This window comes from Aquarana catesbeiana, linkage group LG03 (assembly GCF_042186555.1).
Source record: "Aquarana catesbeiana isolate 2022-GZ linkage group LG03, ASM4218655v1, whole genome shotgun sequence".
In the NCBI taxonomy this organism is placed as follows: domain Eukaryota; kingdom Metazoa; phylum Chordata; class Amphibia; order Anura; family Ranidae; genus Aquarana; species Aquarana catesbeiana.
In genome coordinates this window covers 724,737,572-724,756,063 of record NC_133326.1, presented here as the reverse complement: position 1 = coordinate 724,756,063, position 18,492 = coordinate 724,737,572, and the positions used below count along the sequence as shown (strand labels likewise).

Here is an 18,492-nt window from a genome sequence, read left to right as displayed (position 1 = left end):
AGGAGCAGAACCAGGGAGGACCCACAGTGGAACAGATGGAATGTAGATGCAGCAAGTGTAGAATAGAAATGTGTCCATCTACGTACACAATATTGTCAAAAGTATTGGGACGCCTGCCTTTACACACTTATAAACTTTAATGGTACCCCAGTCTTAGTCTGTAGGGTTCAATATTGAGTTGGCCCACCCTATGCAGCTATAACAGCTTCAACTCTTCTGGAAAGGCCGTCCACAAGGTTTAGGAGCGTGTCTATGGGAATGTTTGACCATTCTTCCAGATGCCCATTTATGAGGTCAGACACTGATGTTGGACGAGAAGGCCTAGCTCGCAGTCTCCGCTCTACCTGTGAAATCTATAGCATCACAAAAAAAAGGTATCAAAAATCTTTTTTTTTTTTGGGGGGGGGGGGGAGGGGGGTGTCCCTGAATGGCAGTCCCTATAAGTGGAGGCAATAGATATGAACCCCACCTCCTCCATAACATTCAGGGGATGGCCATCAGTGGGGGCAGTAGATCTAAACCCCGCCTCCTCCATTACATCCAGAGAGGGGGCAGCAGAGGGGTCAGTAGGTATAGACTCTACCTCCATTGTATTATCCAGGGAACACCCAGCAGAGGGGGCAGTAGATCAAAATCCTGCCTTCTCTGTATTTCCCAGGAGGCAGACAGCAGAGAGGGTGGCAGATATAAACCCCACCTCCTCAATGACATCCAGGGAAATGGCCAGCAGAGGGTGCAGAAGCTATAAGCCCCGCAGAAGCTATAAGCTCCTCTAACATTCAGGGAAATGGCCAGCAGAGGCAGCAGTAGCTTTAATTCACACCTCCACTATAACTTCCAAAAGATGGCCAACAGAGGGGGCAGTAGATATGAACCCACCTCATATAATATCTGGGGGAAGGTAGATATGAACCCACATCCTATAATATCTAGGGGAAGGGCAGCAGAGGGGGTTGGTAGATATGAACCCACCTCCTCTAATATCTAGGGGAAGGGCAGCAGAGGGGGTGGTAGATATGAACTAGGGTTGTCCCGATACCACTTTTTCAGGACCGAGTACAAGTACCGATACTTTTTTTCTTCAAGTACTCGCCGATACCGAATACCGATACTTTTTTTTTATGTCACGTGACAGTGTTTTTTTTTAACAGTGCTTTTTTTTTTTTTTTTTTTTTTGGGGGGGGGGGGGGGGGGGAACGGTGTATGTGTGTGTGTGTGTTTTGTTTTGTTTTTTTTTTTTAATTTACAATTTTTATTTTTTACAATAATTTTTTTTTTATTCTTTATTGCAATATGTGTTTTTTTTGTTTTTGTTTTTTTTTTTAATCAGCCCTGTTGGGGGGCTTTGGTGAGATATCAGGGGTCTTAACAGACCTCTGATATCTCCCCTTTGAGACAGAGAAAGAGACAGAGGATAGAGATTCCCCAGTCCCTTTCTCTGCAGCCTCAGCTGCACTGACAATGAATGGAGAGAAGACAGCGGCTTCTCTCCATTCATAAACTGACACATCGTAATCACAAGAGATTACAATGTTTCAGTTATGTGAATGGACAGAGTCAGCTGACTCTATCCATACACAAAGGAAGGAGGAGGGGGACGGAGGAACTGAGGGGGAGAACGGAGGGGGACAGAGAAGGAGGGGGGAACGGAGGGGACAGCGGAGAGGCACAGGGAAGGAAAGAGGAACGGAGGGGAACAGCGGAGAGGGACAGAAAAGGAGAGAAGAACGGAGGGGACAGCGGAAGGGGACAGAAAAGGAGAGAAGAACGGAGGGGGACAGCGGAGAGGCACAGAGAAATGGAGGGGGCATGGAGGATAATGCAGTGACAGTCAGCAGTGAGCGATCACCGCTGTGTCACTTAAAAGCAGCTGAAAGCCGCTGGGGGGGAAGCTTGTATCTCCCCCATGCGCCGATCACAGCTGACTTTTAGGTATCGGGGAAGCATCGGGAGCATTTGCCCGAGTACAAGTACTTGGGCAAATGCTCGGTATCGGTGCCGATACCGATACTAGTATCGGTATCGGGACAACCCTAATATGAACCCACCTCCTATAATATCTAGGGGAAGGGAAGCAGAGGGGGTGGTAGATATGAACTCACCTCCTCTAATATCTAGGGGAAGGGCAGTAGAGGGGGTGGTAGATATGAACCCACCTCCTATAATATCTAGGGGAAGGGCAGCAGAGGGGGTTTTGTAGATATGAACCCACCTCCTCTAATATCAAGGGGAAGGGCAGCAGAGGGGGTTGGTAGATATGAACCCACCTCCTCTAATATCTAGGGGAAGGGCAGCAGAGGGGGTTTTGTAGATATGAACCCACCTCCTCTAATATCAAGGGGAAGGGCAGCAGAGGGGGTTGGTAGATATGAACCCACCTCCTCTAATATCTAGGGTAAGGGAAGCAGAGGGGGTTGGTAGATATGAACCCACCTCCTATAATATCTAGGGGAAGGGCAGCAGAGGCGGCAGTAGATATAAACCCGCCTTCTCTATATTATCCATGGAACAGCCAGCAGAGATGCCAGTATATATAAACCCCACCTCCACCAACATCCAGGGGGTGGCCGGCAGAGGGGGTAGTAAGGTTCTTAGGAGGATCATAGGAGTTGAGGGGGGGAATTAACAGCATAATAAGCCATCCTTCAACACGCCAAAGCAGAGATAGCACAGTGGGCGGAGTTGGGAACACCTGTACACTCCTCTGACTCTTTAATTTGCACTTTCAGGACACCACATACAATTCAAGGCTTCATTTTTACTTTTGGATGAAGTGGACTTTTGAGACCATTCAACAAAAGTCCAATGAGAATAAAATCTATTCACGAAATACAAAATTTTCACAGTCTTAGCCAAGGTTCAGGAAAGTCCATGTGGGGGGGGGGGGGGGGGGTTGAGATAATACCTACTACCTCTACCTATCAAAGCCAGGTAGGTAATCTAAAAGGGGCACTCTACCCATAACTGAGGGTCTTTGATAGGCTCACTCAGTAGCTTCTGATTAGGTTGAATCCCCTCCCCCGAGGTAGGCGGAGTTGTGAACACGGCTGAACAGACTGTAGATAAAAGAAGCCAGTGAATCAGCTTGTAATATCAGTTTTGGGTGGAGCACCCCTAAAATTCCTTGTGGGAAAAGAAGAGGCGAAGCTACACTGCATTATAAGAGTCCCGCTCGGTGCTCTTCGAAATCATCCGCTGCAGGTCATCGGGGAGGAAGCGGATCATGCGCCACCCCTCCTTGTCAGATAAGTTGCATCCCCCGCGGGACTGGTAGAAGGAGATGGCCGGCTGGTTCCAGTCCAGGACAGAGAGCTGGAGACGGGCACAACCCAGAAACAGGCACATCTGAGGAGAGATGAGAGACACAGTGAGGACTGGCACAGCCACCATTATATTATAACATCAGCTGATTTTACAACAACCAGAAAATAGGGACCCCCCCCCCTCCTTCAAGGAATTTTCCTGTTACTACAAAACCACACTAAGTGAGGGGTCTCATGTCCACCTGAGTGTATTACTCATAGTGTCAGATCTGGAGTTTGTATATCACCCCCACTATATTCTATGAGTCCTCTTCTTATAATGTGGGAGGGGCCTACCCGTGAAAGTGGGTGTGTCCACAACTCCATCCTCTTCAGGCCAGCCTGGCCACTCTCCTGGGGTCTCAGTGTTACTTATCACACACTATTTGTTCAACAATGACAATTTCACTGGCTGACATGCCAACCATTGCACCCCCTGGTGGCTGCAGATCTTAACACAGAATATTGCTATGAAGAAAAAAAAAAAAATATCACCATAATCCCCCCTCCACCTAATGATTTGGACCAATCCACAAAGCAAGGTTCATAAAGATATGGATGAGCGAGTTTGGGGTGGAGGAACTTGACTGGCCTGCACAGAGTCCTGATCCCCAACCCGATAAAAAAAAAAAAAGAATTAGAGCGGAGACTGTGAGCCTTCTCATCCAACATCCAGTGCCAGACCTCACAAAAAGCTCAAACATTCCCATAGACCAGTGGTTCTCAACTCCAGACCTCGGGACCCACCAACAGGCCAGATTTTAAGTATTACCTTGGGGAGTTGCAGACTAGAATACTGCAATCACTGAGCAGCAAGTGATATCACCTGTGATGTATTTCAGCTATCTTGCAAACCTGGCCTGTTAGTGGGTCCTGAGGACTGGAGTTGAGAACCACTGCCATAGACACACTCCTAAACCTTGTGGACGGCCTTCCCAGAAGAGTTGAAGCTGTTATAGCTGCAAAGGGCGGAGCCAACTCAATATTGAACCCTACGGACTAAAACTGGGATGCCATTAAATTTCATGTAAGTGTAAAGGCAGGCGTCCCAATACTTTTGGTAATATAGTGTATATAGTGGCAATGAGAAGATCAGAAGAATTCTGAATTTCAGACCTGAAGGGCCTGGTAATGGACTGTGGGGGAATCCCATGCTCTTTTTTTCGATGAGTTTTATGTGTATTGCCAGGACCCGACATTACATTAAAGCTGCGATCAGTTTTAAAATGACAATTTTTCCTTTGAAATGTCATTTTGCTGTCAGACTGTTCTAAACACAGGAAACATGCGCCCCTTTACAGGCATACTATAGACACCACCCAGGTACGAAATTTAAAGGGATATTACACTTTTATTGTTTGACTTTAAGCATTATTAAAATCACTGCTCCTGAAAAAACGGCCGTTTTTAAAACTTTTTTTTGCATTGATCCATGTCCCCTGGGGCAGGACCCAGGTCCCCAAACACTTTTTATGACAATAACTTGCATATAAGCCTTTAAAATTAGCACTTTTGATTTCTCACATTCGAGTCCCATAGACTGGAATGGGGTTCGCACAAATTTTAGATTAGATTGTACCAAGTCCGGGCCTAAAAACATCACCCATCTCTATAGAACTCCTTAGCGGTCAGTAACAAAGCAGGTTGGACTAGGGGCACACACCTCTGCACGCAGCTAGTTCTCCAATGGAATGTAGTTTAGAATTCTCCCAGTAGGGGGTCACTGTGCCCAAGATTGATACAAATTACAGACTGTGATCAGCAATAGCTGTTTTTTTGTTGTTAGGTTGCAACAACACTGGAGCTCTATAGAACCCTTGGCTGTCAGTTAGCACTAGGAGCGCACACCTGTGCATGCAGCTAGTTCTCCGAAGGTATGCAGATTGGCATTTAACCAGCAGGGGTCACTGCTCCTGCTCCTGAGATTGATAAAAATTACAGACTACGATCGGGGATCGTTTTTTTTTTTTCTTTTTAGGTTGTAATAAAACTGGAGCTCTATAGAACCCTTGCCATTCTTCCCTGGGTATCCACCTAGGAGTATCAGGGCTTATCCTGTTTTGGATCTACACGGACCTTTGTTGTTCCAGGCAATGCAATCTCCACCCTAGAGAAAGTAAGTTCTTTGCTCCACACTCCTGCCTTTGAATAGGACTCTCCCCATATTGGTGTTAGATTTGCCCCCCGTTTTTCATGGGGGGGGCGTTCTATGTGGGTTGGGGTGGGTGGGGGTAGGAGGGGAGGGGGAGATGGTTTTGGCACCCCCCATTATGGCTCCTTTACTTATTTTGCCCTATTCTTACAGACAGCTATCAGCAATTTGATGCTGGAAACGCCAAATATTGGGAGAGCTATAGGACAACTCAAAAGAGCCCCCAGAGGTTCGGGGCTCCTCACCCTGACATGGGAGATTACACTTACCTGCGAGATGCTTGGGAGGACGCATAGTTGATAGATGATAGTTTCACAAATGCAGGAAACATACACATATATACATATATATATTTATAAATTGTAACATTGTGATTCTTGTTTTTTTTAGATTGTCATGTATTTCCCTGAAGAAGACTTTTCTTTGAAATATGTATGTCGAAACGCGTTGGAATCCCACTACTCCACGCCACAGCTGCCATCTGTGGTAACTGTATCGGGTAGTGAGATACATCACTTCCTTCTGTATACTCCTTTTTACGCAATATTTGTAATGTGATACAATTATCATTTGATGTATATACAAATAAAAGAAAATTTCTTGAAAAAAAATTTTTCTTGAAAATTTGAACCTGAACATTCACTTACCTGATCATGTTTTTTGTAATTTTTTTTTATTTTTAACCTTTATTGATATTAATAAAATAGTTTTTTACTCAAAAATCTAAAACTCATTGCCTTAAAAATCCCTTTAGAGGTCCTATGATATTTCTTTACTAATTGATATGGGTTGATGGCAATGACACATCCATACCACTGAGGTCATATGTATATAGAACCCTTGTCTATGGAGTTAGGACTAGGAGCGCACACCTGCGCACGGAGCTAGTTAGCTAGTTCCACAATGGAATTTGTAGTCAGAGTCTTCGAGTGAGAAAGTGATACTCCTAAGCACCAATGCCTGAGGTGTGCCTTGGCCTGGCTGGTCAGTATGCCTGAAAAGAGGGCATACCCTGAATGTAAGAATAAGAAAAAGTATTATGAGTATGTATGAAGATTGGGGGAAACGGGTGGGTACCCAGAACCGCCGATGAGCCCTGGCCTGACAGAGGAGGAGGCTTAAATAGCCCTCTCGGACTCCTCCCACAAATACAGGCTAGCCTCCAGCTAGCCTTTACACTTGTAGTCAGTCTTCAAGTGAGAAAGTGATACATCCTAAGCACCAAGACCTTGGCCTGGCTGGTCACTATGCCCGAAAAGAGGGCAAATTTAGGTGAAGAAGGGAAGGTAACAATCCATCAAGTGGAGTAGCGCGCGCCCGGATGGTAACAGTATATATCCGATAAGTGTCAGCTATGACAGGAGACACCCCCCCCCCCCCGACTCCTGACTTGGTGATGAGACAGAACCCCCTATAGAACCTGCAAAGCTACCCAGAACCCAAACTAAACATCCCGTGAATGATTGGATAGAGCCTGAATCCCAAGACGGCACAGACATGAGAATTAACTGCCTGTGATTGAGAGGATACGTGGGGGAAGGGGAGCAAATGCTGTCCCGAGGAGCCCCTGCAAAATGATAGCCGAGAAGATCGAAACTTCAACCGGACACCAGTGAAGTGCTCAGTGAAAACCCCTCCCCCCAACCCCTGGCCTACCCATACTGGTATGGGGAAGTGCGAGGGTGAGTGCCAAAGGACAACTGGCAGGAGTTCAAAATGCTGAATACCTGAAGGATGTGATGGAGTAGGTGGATGAGGCCCATGCACTATGGCAATAAGCATTGTCAACATGGAGAAACCATGCCAGACACAGAATACTGGTCCCACCTGATTCGACCGGGTCGTGCTTCAGCCTGTGACCTGGCAACAGAGTCTGAATCCTGAACCGAGGAAGAAGGGCCAGACTCCACCCCGGGGAAATAAGTCCCATGGCATGAAACAGTCATACCCAAAGTGACTGAAAACCCTCCTACCTGGAACCGGCTGGGGAACGGAAAAGATGACTGGACTGACATCCCTGAGCAGTCTTCCAGGCCACATCCTAGACAAGAGATCAGTGCCGAGAGTGGAATCCAGAATCATGACAACGTTTGCACAAACCTACCACTTAAGGACCAACAAGGGGATGGCGAATGCCAATACAGCCCAACCTGAGAACACGAACAAGAGAAATGACAGACAACAAGACATGAGAACAACAACACCCCTCTGTGCCTACCCAAGTATGAGAACATAAGCAGAAATGCCAAGACCACCGCGCGTGAATGAACCTGATGACAGATCCCCCCTTGTGTAAATGGTAAGTGAGCCCGAGTAACCTGCAGCGCAGAGGCATGTAATTAAACTGAAAACTCAGGGCTGGTGTACCCACAGACCGTGGTGGGTGATTGTACGTGCATCGTATGACGTATGGTATACGGGCGAGAAGATTGTGGACAACAATCATTAACAAACGAAACCTCAGCCCCTATGGATCTGTAGACGTGACAGATCCTGACATGTGAGCCCTAGCTAACTGACCCAGGTACGAACATGAACAAAGATACGATGAGACATGACAAACAATGAAGATAAAAACAGCTACTGGAGTATGCCGTGACTGAACAACAACGCCCCTCTGAGAAACAGGCTGAAACACAGAGCCTGAAACGTCATGACAAAAATGCTGGAAAAATGTTGAATGGTGACAGATAAGGAGGGTATATCAGGCACGGTGTGGAACTTTTTACTTAGAGGCGCTTCTCTCCTTTTGTTTTTTTCCTGATTACCTCACGCTATGAAAGAAATGCTGAGACTGAACACCGAGACAGAAATGCTGGGGCAGAACACCATGACAGAAAAAACGCCATGACAGAAATGCTGGGCCAGAACGCTGTGACAGAAATGCTGGGCCAGAACGCTGTGACAGAAATGCTGGGCCAGAACGCTGTGACAGAAATGCTGGGCCAGAACGCTGTGACAGAAATGCTGGGCCAGAACGCTGTGACAGAAATGCTGGGCCAGAACGCTGTGACAGAAATGCTGGGCCAGAACGCTGTGACAGAAATGCTGGGGCCGAACACTACGACAGAAATGCTGGGGCCGAACACTACGACAGAAATGCTGGGGCCGAACACTACGACAGAAATGCTGGGGCCGAACACTACGACAGAAATGCTGGGGCCGAACACTACGACAGAAATGCTGGGGCCGAACACTACGACAGAAATGCTGGGGCCGAACACTACGACAGAAATGCTTGGGCAGAACACTACGACAGAAATGCTGGGGCCGAACGCTACGACGGAAACCCTATGGCAGAAAAACGCTATGACAGAAACCCTGGGGCAGAAAAACGCTATGACAGAAACCCTCGGGCAGAAATTGTATGACAGAACTGGGGCAGAAACACTATGACAGAAACCCTGGGGCAGAAAATACTATGACAGAAATGCTGGGGCAGAACCGCTATGACAGAAATGCTGAGGCAGGAACCGCTATGACAGAAATCCTGGGGCAGAAAATGCTATGACAGAAATGCTGGGGCAGAATGCTATGACAGAAAGCTGGGGCAGAATGCTATGACAGAAAGCTGGGGCAGAATGCTATGACAGAAAGCTGGGGCAGAATGCTATGACAGAAAGCTGGGGCAGAATGCTATGACAGAAAGCTGGGGCAGAATGCTATGACAGAAAGCTGGGGCAGAATGCTATGACAGAAAGCTGGGGCAGAATGCTATGACAGAAAGCTGGGGCAGAATGCTATGACAGAAAGCTGGGGCAGAAACGCAGTGAACATAAATGTCGAGACTGAACGCCAAGACAGAAATGCTGGGGCAGAACGCTATGACAGAAATCCTGGGGCAGAAACGCAGTGGACATAAATGCTGAGACAAAAATGCTGGGGCAGAAACACTATGACAGAAATCCTGGGGCAGAAAATGCTATGACAGAAAAGCTGGGGCAGAAAAAACGCTATGACAGAAAACCTTGGGGCAGAAATGCTATGACAGAACTGGGGCAGAACCCCTATGACAGAAATGCTGGGGCAGAAAACGCTATAACAGAAACCCTGGGGCAGAACCGCTATGACAGAAATCCTGGGGCAGAAAATGCTATGACAGAAATGCTGGGGCAGAACGCTATGGCAGAAACGCTGGGGCAGAATGCTATGACAGAAAGCTGGGGCAGAAACGCAGTGAACATAAATGCCGAGACTGTATGCCAAGACAGAAATGCTGGGGCAGAACGCTATGACAGAAATCCCTGGGGCAGAAACGCAGTGGACATAAATGCTGAGACAGAATCCTGGGCAGAAACACTATGACAGAACCCTGGGGCAGAAAAAACGCTATGACAGAAAACCTTGGGCAAGAAATGTTATGACAGAACTGGGGCAGAAACGCTATGACAGAAACCCTGGGGCAGAAATGCTATGACAGAAATGCCGGGGCAGAAAACGCTATGACAGAATCCCTGGGGCAGAAAAACGCTATGATGGTAACACTGACCAAAGAAACAAAATAATCAAGTAAAAGCAGCAATGTTGTAGTTACATCCTCCCCGTCTTGCCAAGCCAAGCCCTGCTGACAATGAATGTGACCTTATGTAAGCTTATGAGAATGACATGCGACTAAAACACAATGAAAATTGATAATAAAATGATGAACAATCCAGCATGGTACAATCAACAGCAAGCCACAACAGACCTGTCACCTCAGGTCTGGGCTGCTGTGTGTGGTCTGATGTCCTCTGTGCTGCAGTGATACGAATTGTGCGGAGAGAGGAGCAGGCGGGCGGGCGGGTGGTCCCTCCTCCCCCCCCCTGAGCACCGGGAGAAACGGACGGGCGCCCCCCTCGTGGAGCCCTATGAGGAGAGGAGCAGGCAGCTGCTGAACATCCCTCCCCCTGAACACCCAGGGAAGCGGCGGGCAGCTCCCACATGGGAGCAAGATGGTAAGGCAGGCGGCCATTAACCCCCCCCCAGGCGGAGTGCCAGGCGGACGGCTTTCTCGTGGAGCTAGATGTACATGGGAGAGGAGGTCAGAGGCGGGCGGCCGATCACCCCCTCCCCGGCGCGAGAACACCGGAGAAGCGGGGACCCGTGATTGAGGAATGTGCCGAGGGGTGACCAGGTGGGTGGGCAGGAGCACGAGATAGGCACCGCCACCATGTTGCAGCCGACCGTGGCTTGCAAGGAGCCGGAAGTGACGTGTAAGCCCCACCCCCTTCTGAACCCAGAACCACCGACGAGCCCTGGCCTGACAGAGGAGGAGGCTTAAATAGCCCTCTCAGACTCCTCCCACAAATACAGCCCTCTCAGACTCCTCCCACAAATACAGACTAGCCTCCGGCTAGACTTTACACATATTAGCGATTTCTTAGTACAGTGCACAGTGTCTGATCATTTGCAGGTTACACTCTGGGCAGGTTGGGGCTCTCTTCCAGGTTGTAATAAGTCCGGACCATGAACATTACCCATCTCTACACCCGCCCCGGTGCTGCCGGTCCGCACATTAAATATTACCCTGCGTGTGTACTGTATATGAGGGGTGTACTTACCTCCGCTGTAGCCGTCAGCAGCTTGGAGCCGATGCCTTTACCTGCAGGAGACAAGAGGGGTCAGTATATGGAGGAGACACACCATGTGTTTATCTATATGAGAGGAAGGGACCTATAAGGATCTAGCTGTCAGTGCTGCACACAGGAGCCCGGGGAAAGGAAACACACACAGAACAAAAAATTTTTTTAAAAAACGTATGTCCTGGAGGGGTAAAACATCCATTTTACATTACACTATGACATCATATTGGAGGTGACTGTGGGAGGGGGGGGTAGTCTGGGAGGGTGATCATGTGATCTGGATGGCTCTCCTCCCCCCATTAGACATATGCAATTTGTTTAGTTCTGAATTTGTTTAAATGAATTTTTGACAAATTCGTTAATTCGAAATTCTAGAATTTTTCGAGATTTTGAATTTCATATTTGGAAATCTGAAAAGAAGAATGAAAATCTTAAAATTCGAAATAATGAACAATAACTATTAAATTATAGGAATTGGAATTTCCTTTCAAATTTGCTGTTAGTGAACATAACGAATAATACGCTGTTATCCGAAGTTACGAATTATCTGAAATAACGAATGGAGCGTAACAAACTACTACTACTACTACTACACTACTACTTACTACTACTACTACTACTACTACTTCCTTTTTTTATTATTATTTATTATTAATTTGTTCCATTCCATTTATTAGCATTCGTTATTTCAGATAATTGGTATTCGTAACTTCGGATAAATTCGTATTTGTTACGTTCACTAACAGCCAAATGTGAAAGGAAATTCCAATACCTATAAATGTAACCACTTGCCGACCGCCGCACGCTGATATACGTCGGCACAATGGCAGCGGTGGGCAAATGGGCGTTACCTGTACGTCCCCTTAAATTGGTGGGGTTAGCGGGGGGTGTGCACGCGCGCCGTGTACAGCGTGACCGTGTCCGCGGGACCGGCGATCGTGTCACGGAGCCCCAGAACGGGTAGTGCCTACGTAAACAAGGCATTTCCCGTTCTGCCTTGTGACATGACAGAGATCTACTGCTCCCTGTCATCGGGAGCGGTGATCGCTGTCATGTGAGTGGAAGCCCCTCCCCCCACAGTTAGAATCACTCCCTAGGACACACTTAACCCCTTCATCGCCCCTAGTGGTTAACCCCTTCCCTGCCAGTGTCATTTACACAGTAATTATGTGAAATAAGATAGTGCGCTAATAACACTGCCAACTCTGTGCTAAATGATAAGTGCCTAATATTAAATAATACTTGAAATTGCTTATGCTGCTGTTGAACTATATAAAGTAATCAAACAAAAAGAAACTTTCATTACGCAATGCACTATTCATTTAAAGCTTCTTGGCAACTACAAAACAAGGTACACTCCATGTATTAGTATCGTATGTCAGCGCATAGAGCAGTCATCTTATCTTATTTCACATAATTACCGGTAATCCCTTTTGAGTGGCATCAGAACACTACGCTAGAGGTGCGGCTTTATACATAACACCTAAATTATTTTTGTTGATGTAGAAATGCACTTGATATATTAAAACGCACAACATATTTTTTGAAATTTTGAACAAATATTTTTTTGGATTTTTTGAATCATCACAATTTTTGAATCACTATTATTTTTGAATCACCGTATCACCTAATATTAGAATCCATTAGCGCTTTAGTTTATTATAATTTTAAATTTACACAGTAATCATTTTTATAGCACTGATCGTTGTATAAAATGACAATGGTCTCAAAATAGTGTCAAAAGTGTCCGATGTGTCCGCCATAATGTCGCAGTCATGATAAAAAAAAAAAAAAAAAAAAAAAAAAAAAAAAAAAAAAATCGCAGATCACCGCCATTACTAATAAAAAAAATTAATAATAAAAATGCCATAAAACTATCCCCTATTTTGTAGACGCTATAACTTTTGTGCAAACAAACGCTTATTGAGATTTTTTTTACCAAAAATATGTAGAAGAATAGGTGTCGGCCTAAACTGAGAAAAAAAATGTATTTATTTTTCTATATATTTTTTGGGGGATATTTATTATAGCAAAAAGTAAAAAATAATGCGTTCAAAATTGTCGTTTTTTTTTTTTGTTTATAGCGCAAAAAATAAAAACCGCAGAGGTGATCAAATATCACCAAAGAAAGCTCTATTTGTGGGAAAAAAAGGACGTCAATTTTGTTTGGGTGCAACGTCGCACAACCGCGCAATTGTCAGTTAAATTGACGCAGTGCCGAATTGCAAAAAGTGCTCTGAAGCCAGGAAGGGGGTAAAACCCGCTGGAACTGAAGTGGTTAATAGTTAGTTATTATTAGTTAATTATTATTTTTATTATTATTTCAAAATTACTGATTTTCTTTTTTTTCAGATTTTCCAACTTCCCAAAACAGCAAAAAACGAAAAAACTTTTTTGTCAGTGCACATGTCTACCACTCCCATCACTCCCATCATAAATCTGGTATACTCCACCTCTGTATGACGGCATGACATAGAGGTCCTCCAGGTACAACGATCGCCCCTTCCACGTGCTGTAGCTGTAGTAGGACAGAGCATAACCCACCAGCCGTGGGCCTGAAAACATAAGAATGAGCCCAGTTTATATTTCATATTCTTTGAATGAAGAACTAAAAAAAAACTATATATATTTATTTTTTAGAATTTACTAAAGGCAAATAGACTGTACACTTTGCAAGTTCAGTTGCACTAATTTTCCCCAGAGCTTAGTGAATGTGGTGGAGCTTCACTTTGTAAAGAATGCCCAATCAGGTGCAAAGAAAGTAAAAAACAAAAGACAAAAAAATAAAAAACAAAAAAACACAAAACACCATTTTTCCATGCACATGATTGGGGGATGGAAATCAGCAAAACTTCACCTCATTCACTAAGCTCTGGTGAAAACGAGTGCAACTGCACTTGCATCTATCTAAAGTCCGAGCTACGGGATGGAGGAGAACAGAGGTGAGGTGAGGAGCTACGGGATGGAGGAGAACAGAGGTGAGGTGAGGAGCTATGGGATGGAGGAGAACAGAGGTGATGTGAGGAGCTTTGGGATGGAGAACAGAGGTGAGGTGAGGAGCTATGGTATGGAGGAGAACAGAGGTGAGGTGAGGAGCTACGGGATGGAGGAGAACAGAGGTGAGGAGCTACGGGATGGAGGAGAACAGAGGTGAGGTGAGGAGCTATGGGATGGAGGAGAACAGAGGTGAGGTGAGGAGCTTTGGGATGGAGAACAGAGGTGAGGTGAGGAGCTATGGGATGGAGGAGAACAGAGGTGAGGTGAGGAGCTATGGGATGGAGGAGAACAGAGGTGAGGTGAGGAGCTTTGGGATGGAGAACAGAGGCGAGGTGAGGAGCTATGGGATGGAGGAGAACAGAGGTGAGGTGAGGAGCTATGGGATGGAGAACAGAGGTGAGGTGAGGAGCTATGGGATGGAGAACAGAGGTGAGGTGAGGAGCTATGGGATGGAGAACAGAGGTGAGGTGAGGAGCTATGGGATGGAGAACAGAGGTGAGGAGCAGTGGCAGCTGGTGAAGTTTTAAGATGGGGGGGGGGGGGGGCACCAGATCCGCCCCTCCTTTTTGACCCCTCCTACTTATAAGCCCCACCCCTTATAGCATCCACCCACTCCGTCCCCTGTATTCCACTTGCTTCCACTCATAGTGTCAGGGTATACAGCTCATCACAGGATAGAGTATACAGCACAGAATCACAGCAGAGTATAGCATATAACATTTCTCACAAAGTTCACCTCTGTATCCTTCTGTCCATCTTGTTAACCCCCCCCCCCCCCTGTGCACCTCTCCGCCCCCTCTGTACCCCCCTCCTTTGTCCACCTCTGTATCCCCCCCATTAACCTCTGTACCCTCCCTCCTCCGTTCACCTCTGTATCCCACCATCCACCGCTGTACCCCCCCTCCTCCGTCCACCTCTGTATCCCACCATCCACCTCTGTACCCCTCTCCTCCGTCCACCTCTGTATCCCACCATCCACCTCTGTACCCCCCCCCCTCCTCTGTCCACCTCTGTATCCCCTCGCCAGCTCTGTACCCCCCTTCTCTGTCCACCCCATCCACCTCTGTACCCCCCTCCTCCGTCCACCTCTGTATACCACCATCCACCTCTGTACCACCCCCCCCATCCACAGTTCACCTCTGTACCCCCCTCCATCCACAGTTCACCTCTGTATCCTTCTGTCCATTTTGTTACCCCCCACTACCTCTGTACCCCCCTCCTCTGTCCACCTATGAATCCCCCCCATCCACCTCTGTACCCCCCTCCTCTGTCCACCTCTGTACCCCCTCGCCAGCTCTGTACCCCACCTCCTCCATCCCCGTCTGTACCCCCCCACCACCTCTGTACCCCCCCATCCACCTCTGTACCCCCCTCCTCTGTCCACCTCTGAATCCCCCCCATCCATCTCTGTACCCCCTTTCCTCCGTCCACCTCTGTACCCCCTCACCAGCTCTGTACCCCACCTCCTCCATCCCCCTCTGTACCCCCCCGCCACCTCTGTACCCCCCTCCTCCGTCCACCTCTGTATCCCACCATCCATCTCTGTACCACCCCCTCCATCCACAGTTCACCTCTGTACCCCCCTCCATCCACAGTTCACTTCTGTACCCCCCTCCATCCACAGTTCACCTATGTACCCCCCCTCCATCCACAGTTCACCTCTGTATCCTTTAACGTCCATCTCGTTAACCCCCCCATGTGCCACCTCTGTACCCCCCCCTCCTCCATCCACCTCTGTATCCCACCATCCACCTCTGTATCCCCCTCCTCCGTCCACCTCTGTACCCCCCTCCTTTGTCCACCTCTGTATCCCCCCCTCCTTTGTCCACCTCTGTATCCCACCATCCACCTCTGTACCCCCCCTCCTGCTCTGTACCCCCCCCTCCATCCACCTCTGTATCCTTCTGTCCATCTCGTTACCCCCCCCGCCGCTACCTCTGTACCCCCCTCCTCTGTCCACCTCTGAATCCCCCCCATCCACCTCTGTATCCCCCCTCCTCCGTCCTCCTCTGTACCCCCTCGCCAGCTCTGTACCCCACCTCCTCCGTCCCCCTCTGTACCCCCCCCTGCCACCTCTGTACCCCCCCAGCCACCTCTGTACCCCCCTCCTCCGTCCACCTCTGTATCCCACCATCCACCTCTGTACCACCCCCTCCATCCACAGTTCACCTCTGTACCCCCCTCCATCCACAGTTCACCGCTGTACCCCCCTCCACCCACAGTTCACCGATGTATCCTTCAACGTCCATCTCGTTAACCCCCCCATGTGCCACCTCTGTACCCCCCCTCCTCCGTCCACCTCTGTATCCCACCATCCACCTCTGCATCCCCCTCCTCCGTCCACCTCTGTACCCCCCTCCTTTGTCCACCTCTGTATCCCCCCCTCCTTCGTTCACCTCTGTATCCCACCATCCACCTCTGTACCCCCCTCCATCCACAGTTCACCTCTGTATCCTTCTGTCCATCTCGTTATCCCCCCCGCTACCTCTGTACCCCCCTCCTCTGTCCACCTCTGAATCCCCCCCCCCCATCCACCTCTGTACCCCCCATCCTCCATCCACCTCTGTACCCCTTCACCAGCTCTGTACCCCACCTCCTCCGTCCCCCTTTGTACCCCGCCGCCACATTTGTAACCCCCCATCCACCTCTGTACCACCCCCTCCATCCACAGTTCACCTCTGTATCCTTCAACGTCCATCTCGTTAACCCCCATGTGCCACCTCTGTACCCCCTCATCCACCTCTGTACCCCCCTCCTCCGTCCACCTCTGTACTCCACCATCCACCTCTGTATCCCCCTCCTTTGTCCACCTCTGTATCCCTCCCTCCTCCATTTACCTCTGTATCCCACCATCCACCTCTGTACCCCCCTCCTGCTCTGTACCCCCCCCCCTCCATCAACCTCTGTGTCTTTCTGTCCATCTTGTTAACCCCCCCCATGTGCACCTCTGAAACCCCCCACCACCTCTGTACCCCCCCTGCTCCGTCCACCTCTGTATCCCACCATCCACCTCTGTACCACCCCCCCATCCACAGTTCACCTCTGTACCCCCCTCCATCCACCTCTGTATCCTGTCCATCTCGTTAACCCCCCATGTGCACCTCTGTATCCTTCTGTCCATCTCGTTACCCCCCCCGCCGCTACCTCTGTACCACCCTCCTCCGTCCACCTCTGAATCCCCCCCCATCCACCTCTGTACCCCCCTCCTCCGTCCACCTCTGTACCCCCTCGCCAGCTCTGTATCACCCTCAGTCCACCTCTGTACCCCCCCCCCCCCCCTGCCACCTCTGTACCCTCCCATCCACCTCTGTACCCCCCCTCCTCCATCCACCTCTGTATCCCACCATCCACCGCTGTACCACCCCCTCCTTCCACAGTTCACCTCTGTATCCTTCAACGTCCATCTCGTTAACCCCCCATGTGCACCTCTGTATCCATCTGTCCAATCGTGTTACCCCCCTGCTGCCTCTGTAACCCCCTCCTCTGTCCACTTCTGTATCCCACCATCCACCTCTGTACCCCCCCACCTCCGTCCACCTCTGTATCCCCCCGCCACCTCTTTTCCCTCCCCTCCTCTGTCCACCTCCTTATCTCCCCCTCCTCCGTCTACCTCTGTATCCAACCCTTCCACCTCTGTACCCCCCCTCCTCCGTCCAACTCTGTATCCCACCATCCACCTCTGTACCCCCTCGCCAGCTCTGTATCACCCTCAGTCCACCTCTGTACCCCCCCCCCCCCGCCACCTCTGTACCCTCCCATCCACCTCTGTACCCCCCTCCTCCATTCACCTCTGTATCCCACCATCCACCGCTGTACCACCCCCTCCTTCCACAGTTCACCTCTGTATCCTTCAACGTCCATCTCGTTAACCCCCCATGTGCACCTCTGTATCCATCTGTCCAATCGTGTTACCCCCCCTGCTGCCTCTGTAACCCCCTCCTCTGTCCACCTCTGTATCCCACCATCCACCTCTGTACCCCCCCTCCTCCGTCCACCTCTGTACCCCCCCTCCTCCGTCCACCTCTGTATCCCCCCGCCACCTCTTTTCCCTCCCCTCCTCCGTCCACCTCTGTACCCCCACCACCTCTTTTCCCTCCCCTCCTCCGTCCACCTCTGTACCCCCACCACCTCTTTTCCCTCCCCTCCTCTGTCCACCTCCTTATCCCCCCCTCCTCCGTCTACCTCTGTATCCAACCCTTCCACCTCTGTACCCCCCCTCCTCCGTCCAACTCTGTATCCCACCATCCACCTCTGTACCACCCCCCCATCCACAGTTCACCTCTGTATCCTTCTGTCCATCTCGTTAAACCCCCCCATGTGCACCTCTGCACCCCCCTCCACCCCTGTATCTCCCCCGTCCACCTCTGTACTCCTCCTCCTCCGTCCACCTCTGTATCCCACCATCCACCACCTCTGTATCCCCTTCCATCTACCTCTGTACCCCCCTCCATCCACAGTTCACCTCTGCACCCCCCTCCAT

The 18,492-nt window shown here is 49.1% G+C and overlaps 1 protein-coding gene across 1 annotated transcript in view; it reads right to left on the bottom strand.

Moving 5' to 3' along the window:
- Positions 1-2,682: 2,682 nt before the first annotated feature.
- LOC141133738 (thialysine N-epsilon-acetyltransferase-like) overlaps positions 2,683-18,492 on the bottom strand; it is a gene marked incomplete in the record, with an annotated part of 17,633 nt that continues 1,823 nt past the window's right edge. The window contains 3 exon segments of the mRNA XM_073623270.1: positions 2,683-3,345; positions 10,995-11,035; positions 13,469-13,570. Coding sequence (XP_073479371.1) covers positions 3,148-3,345; positions 10,995-11,035; positions 13,469-13,570 — 341 coding nt within the window.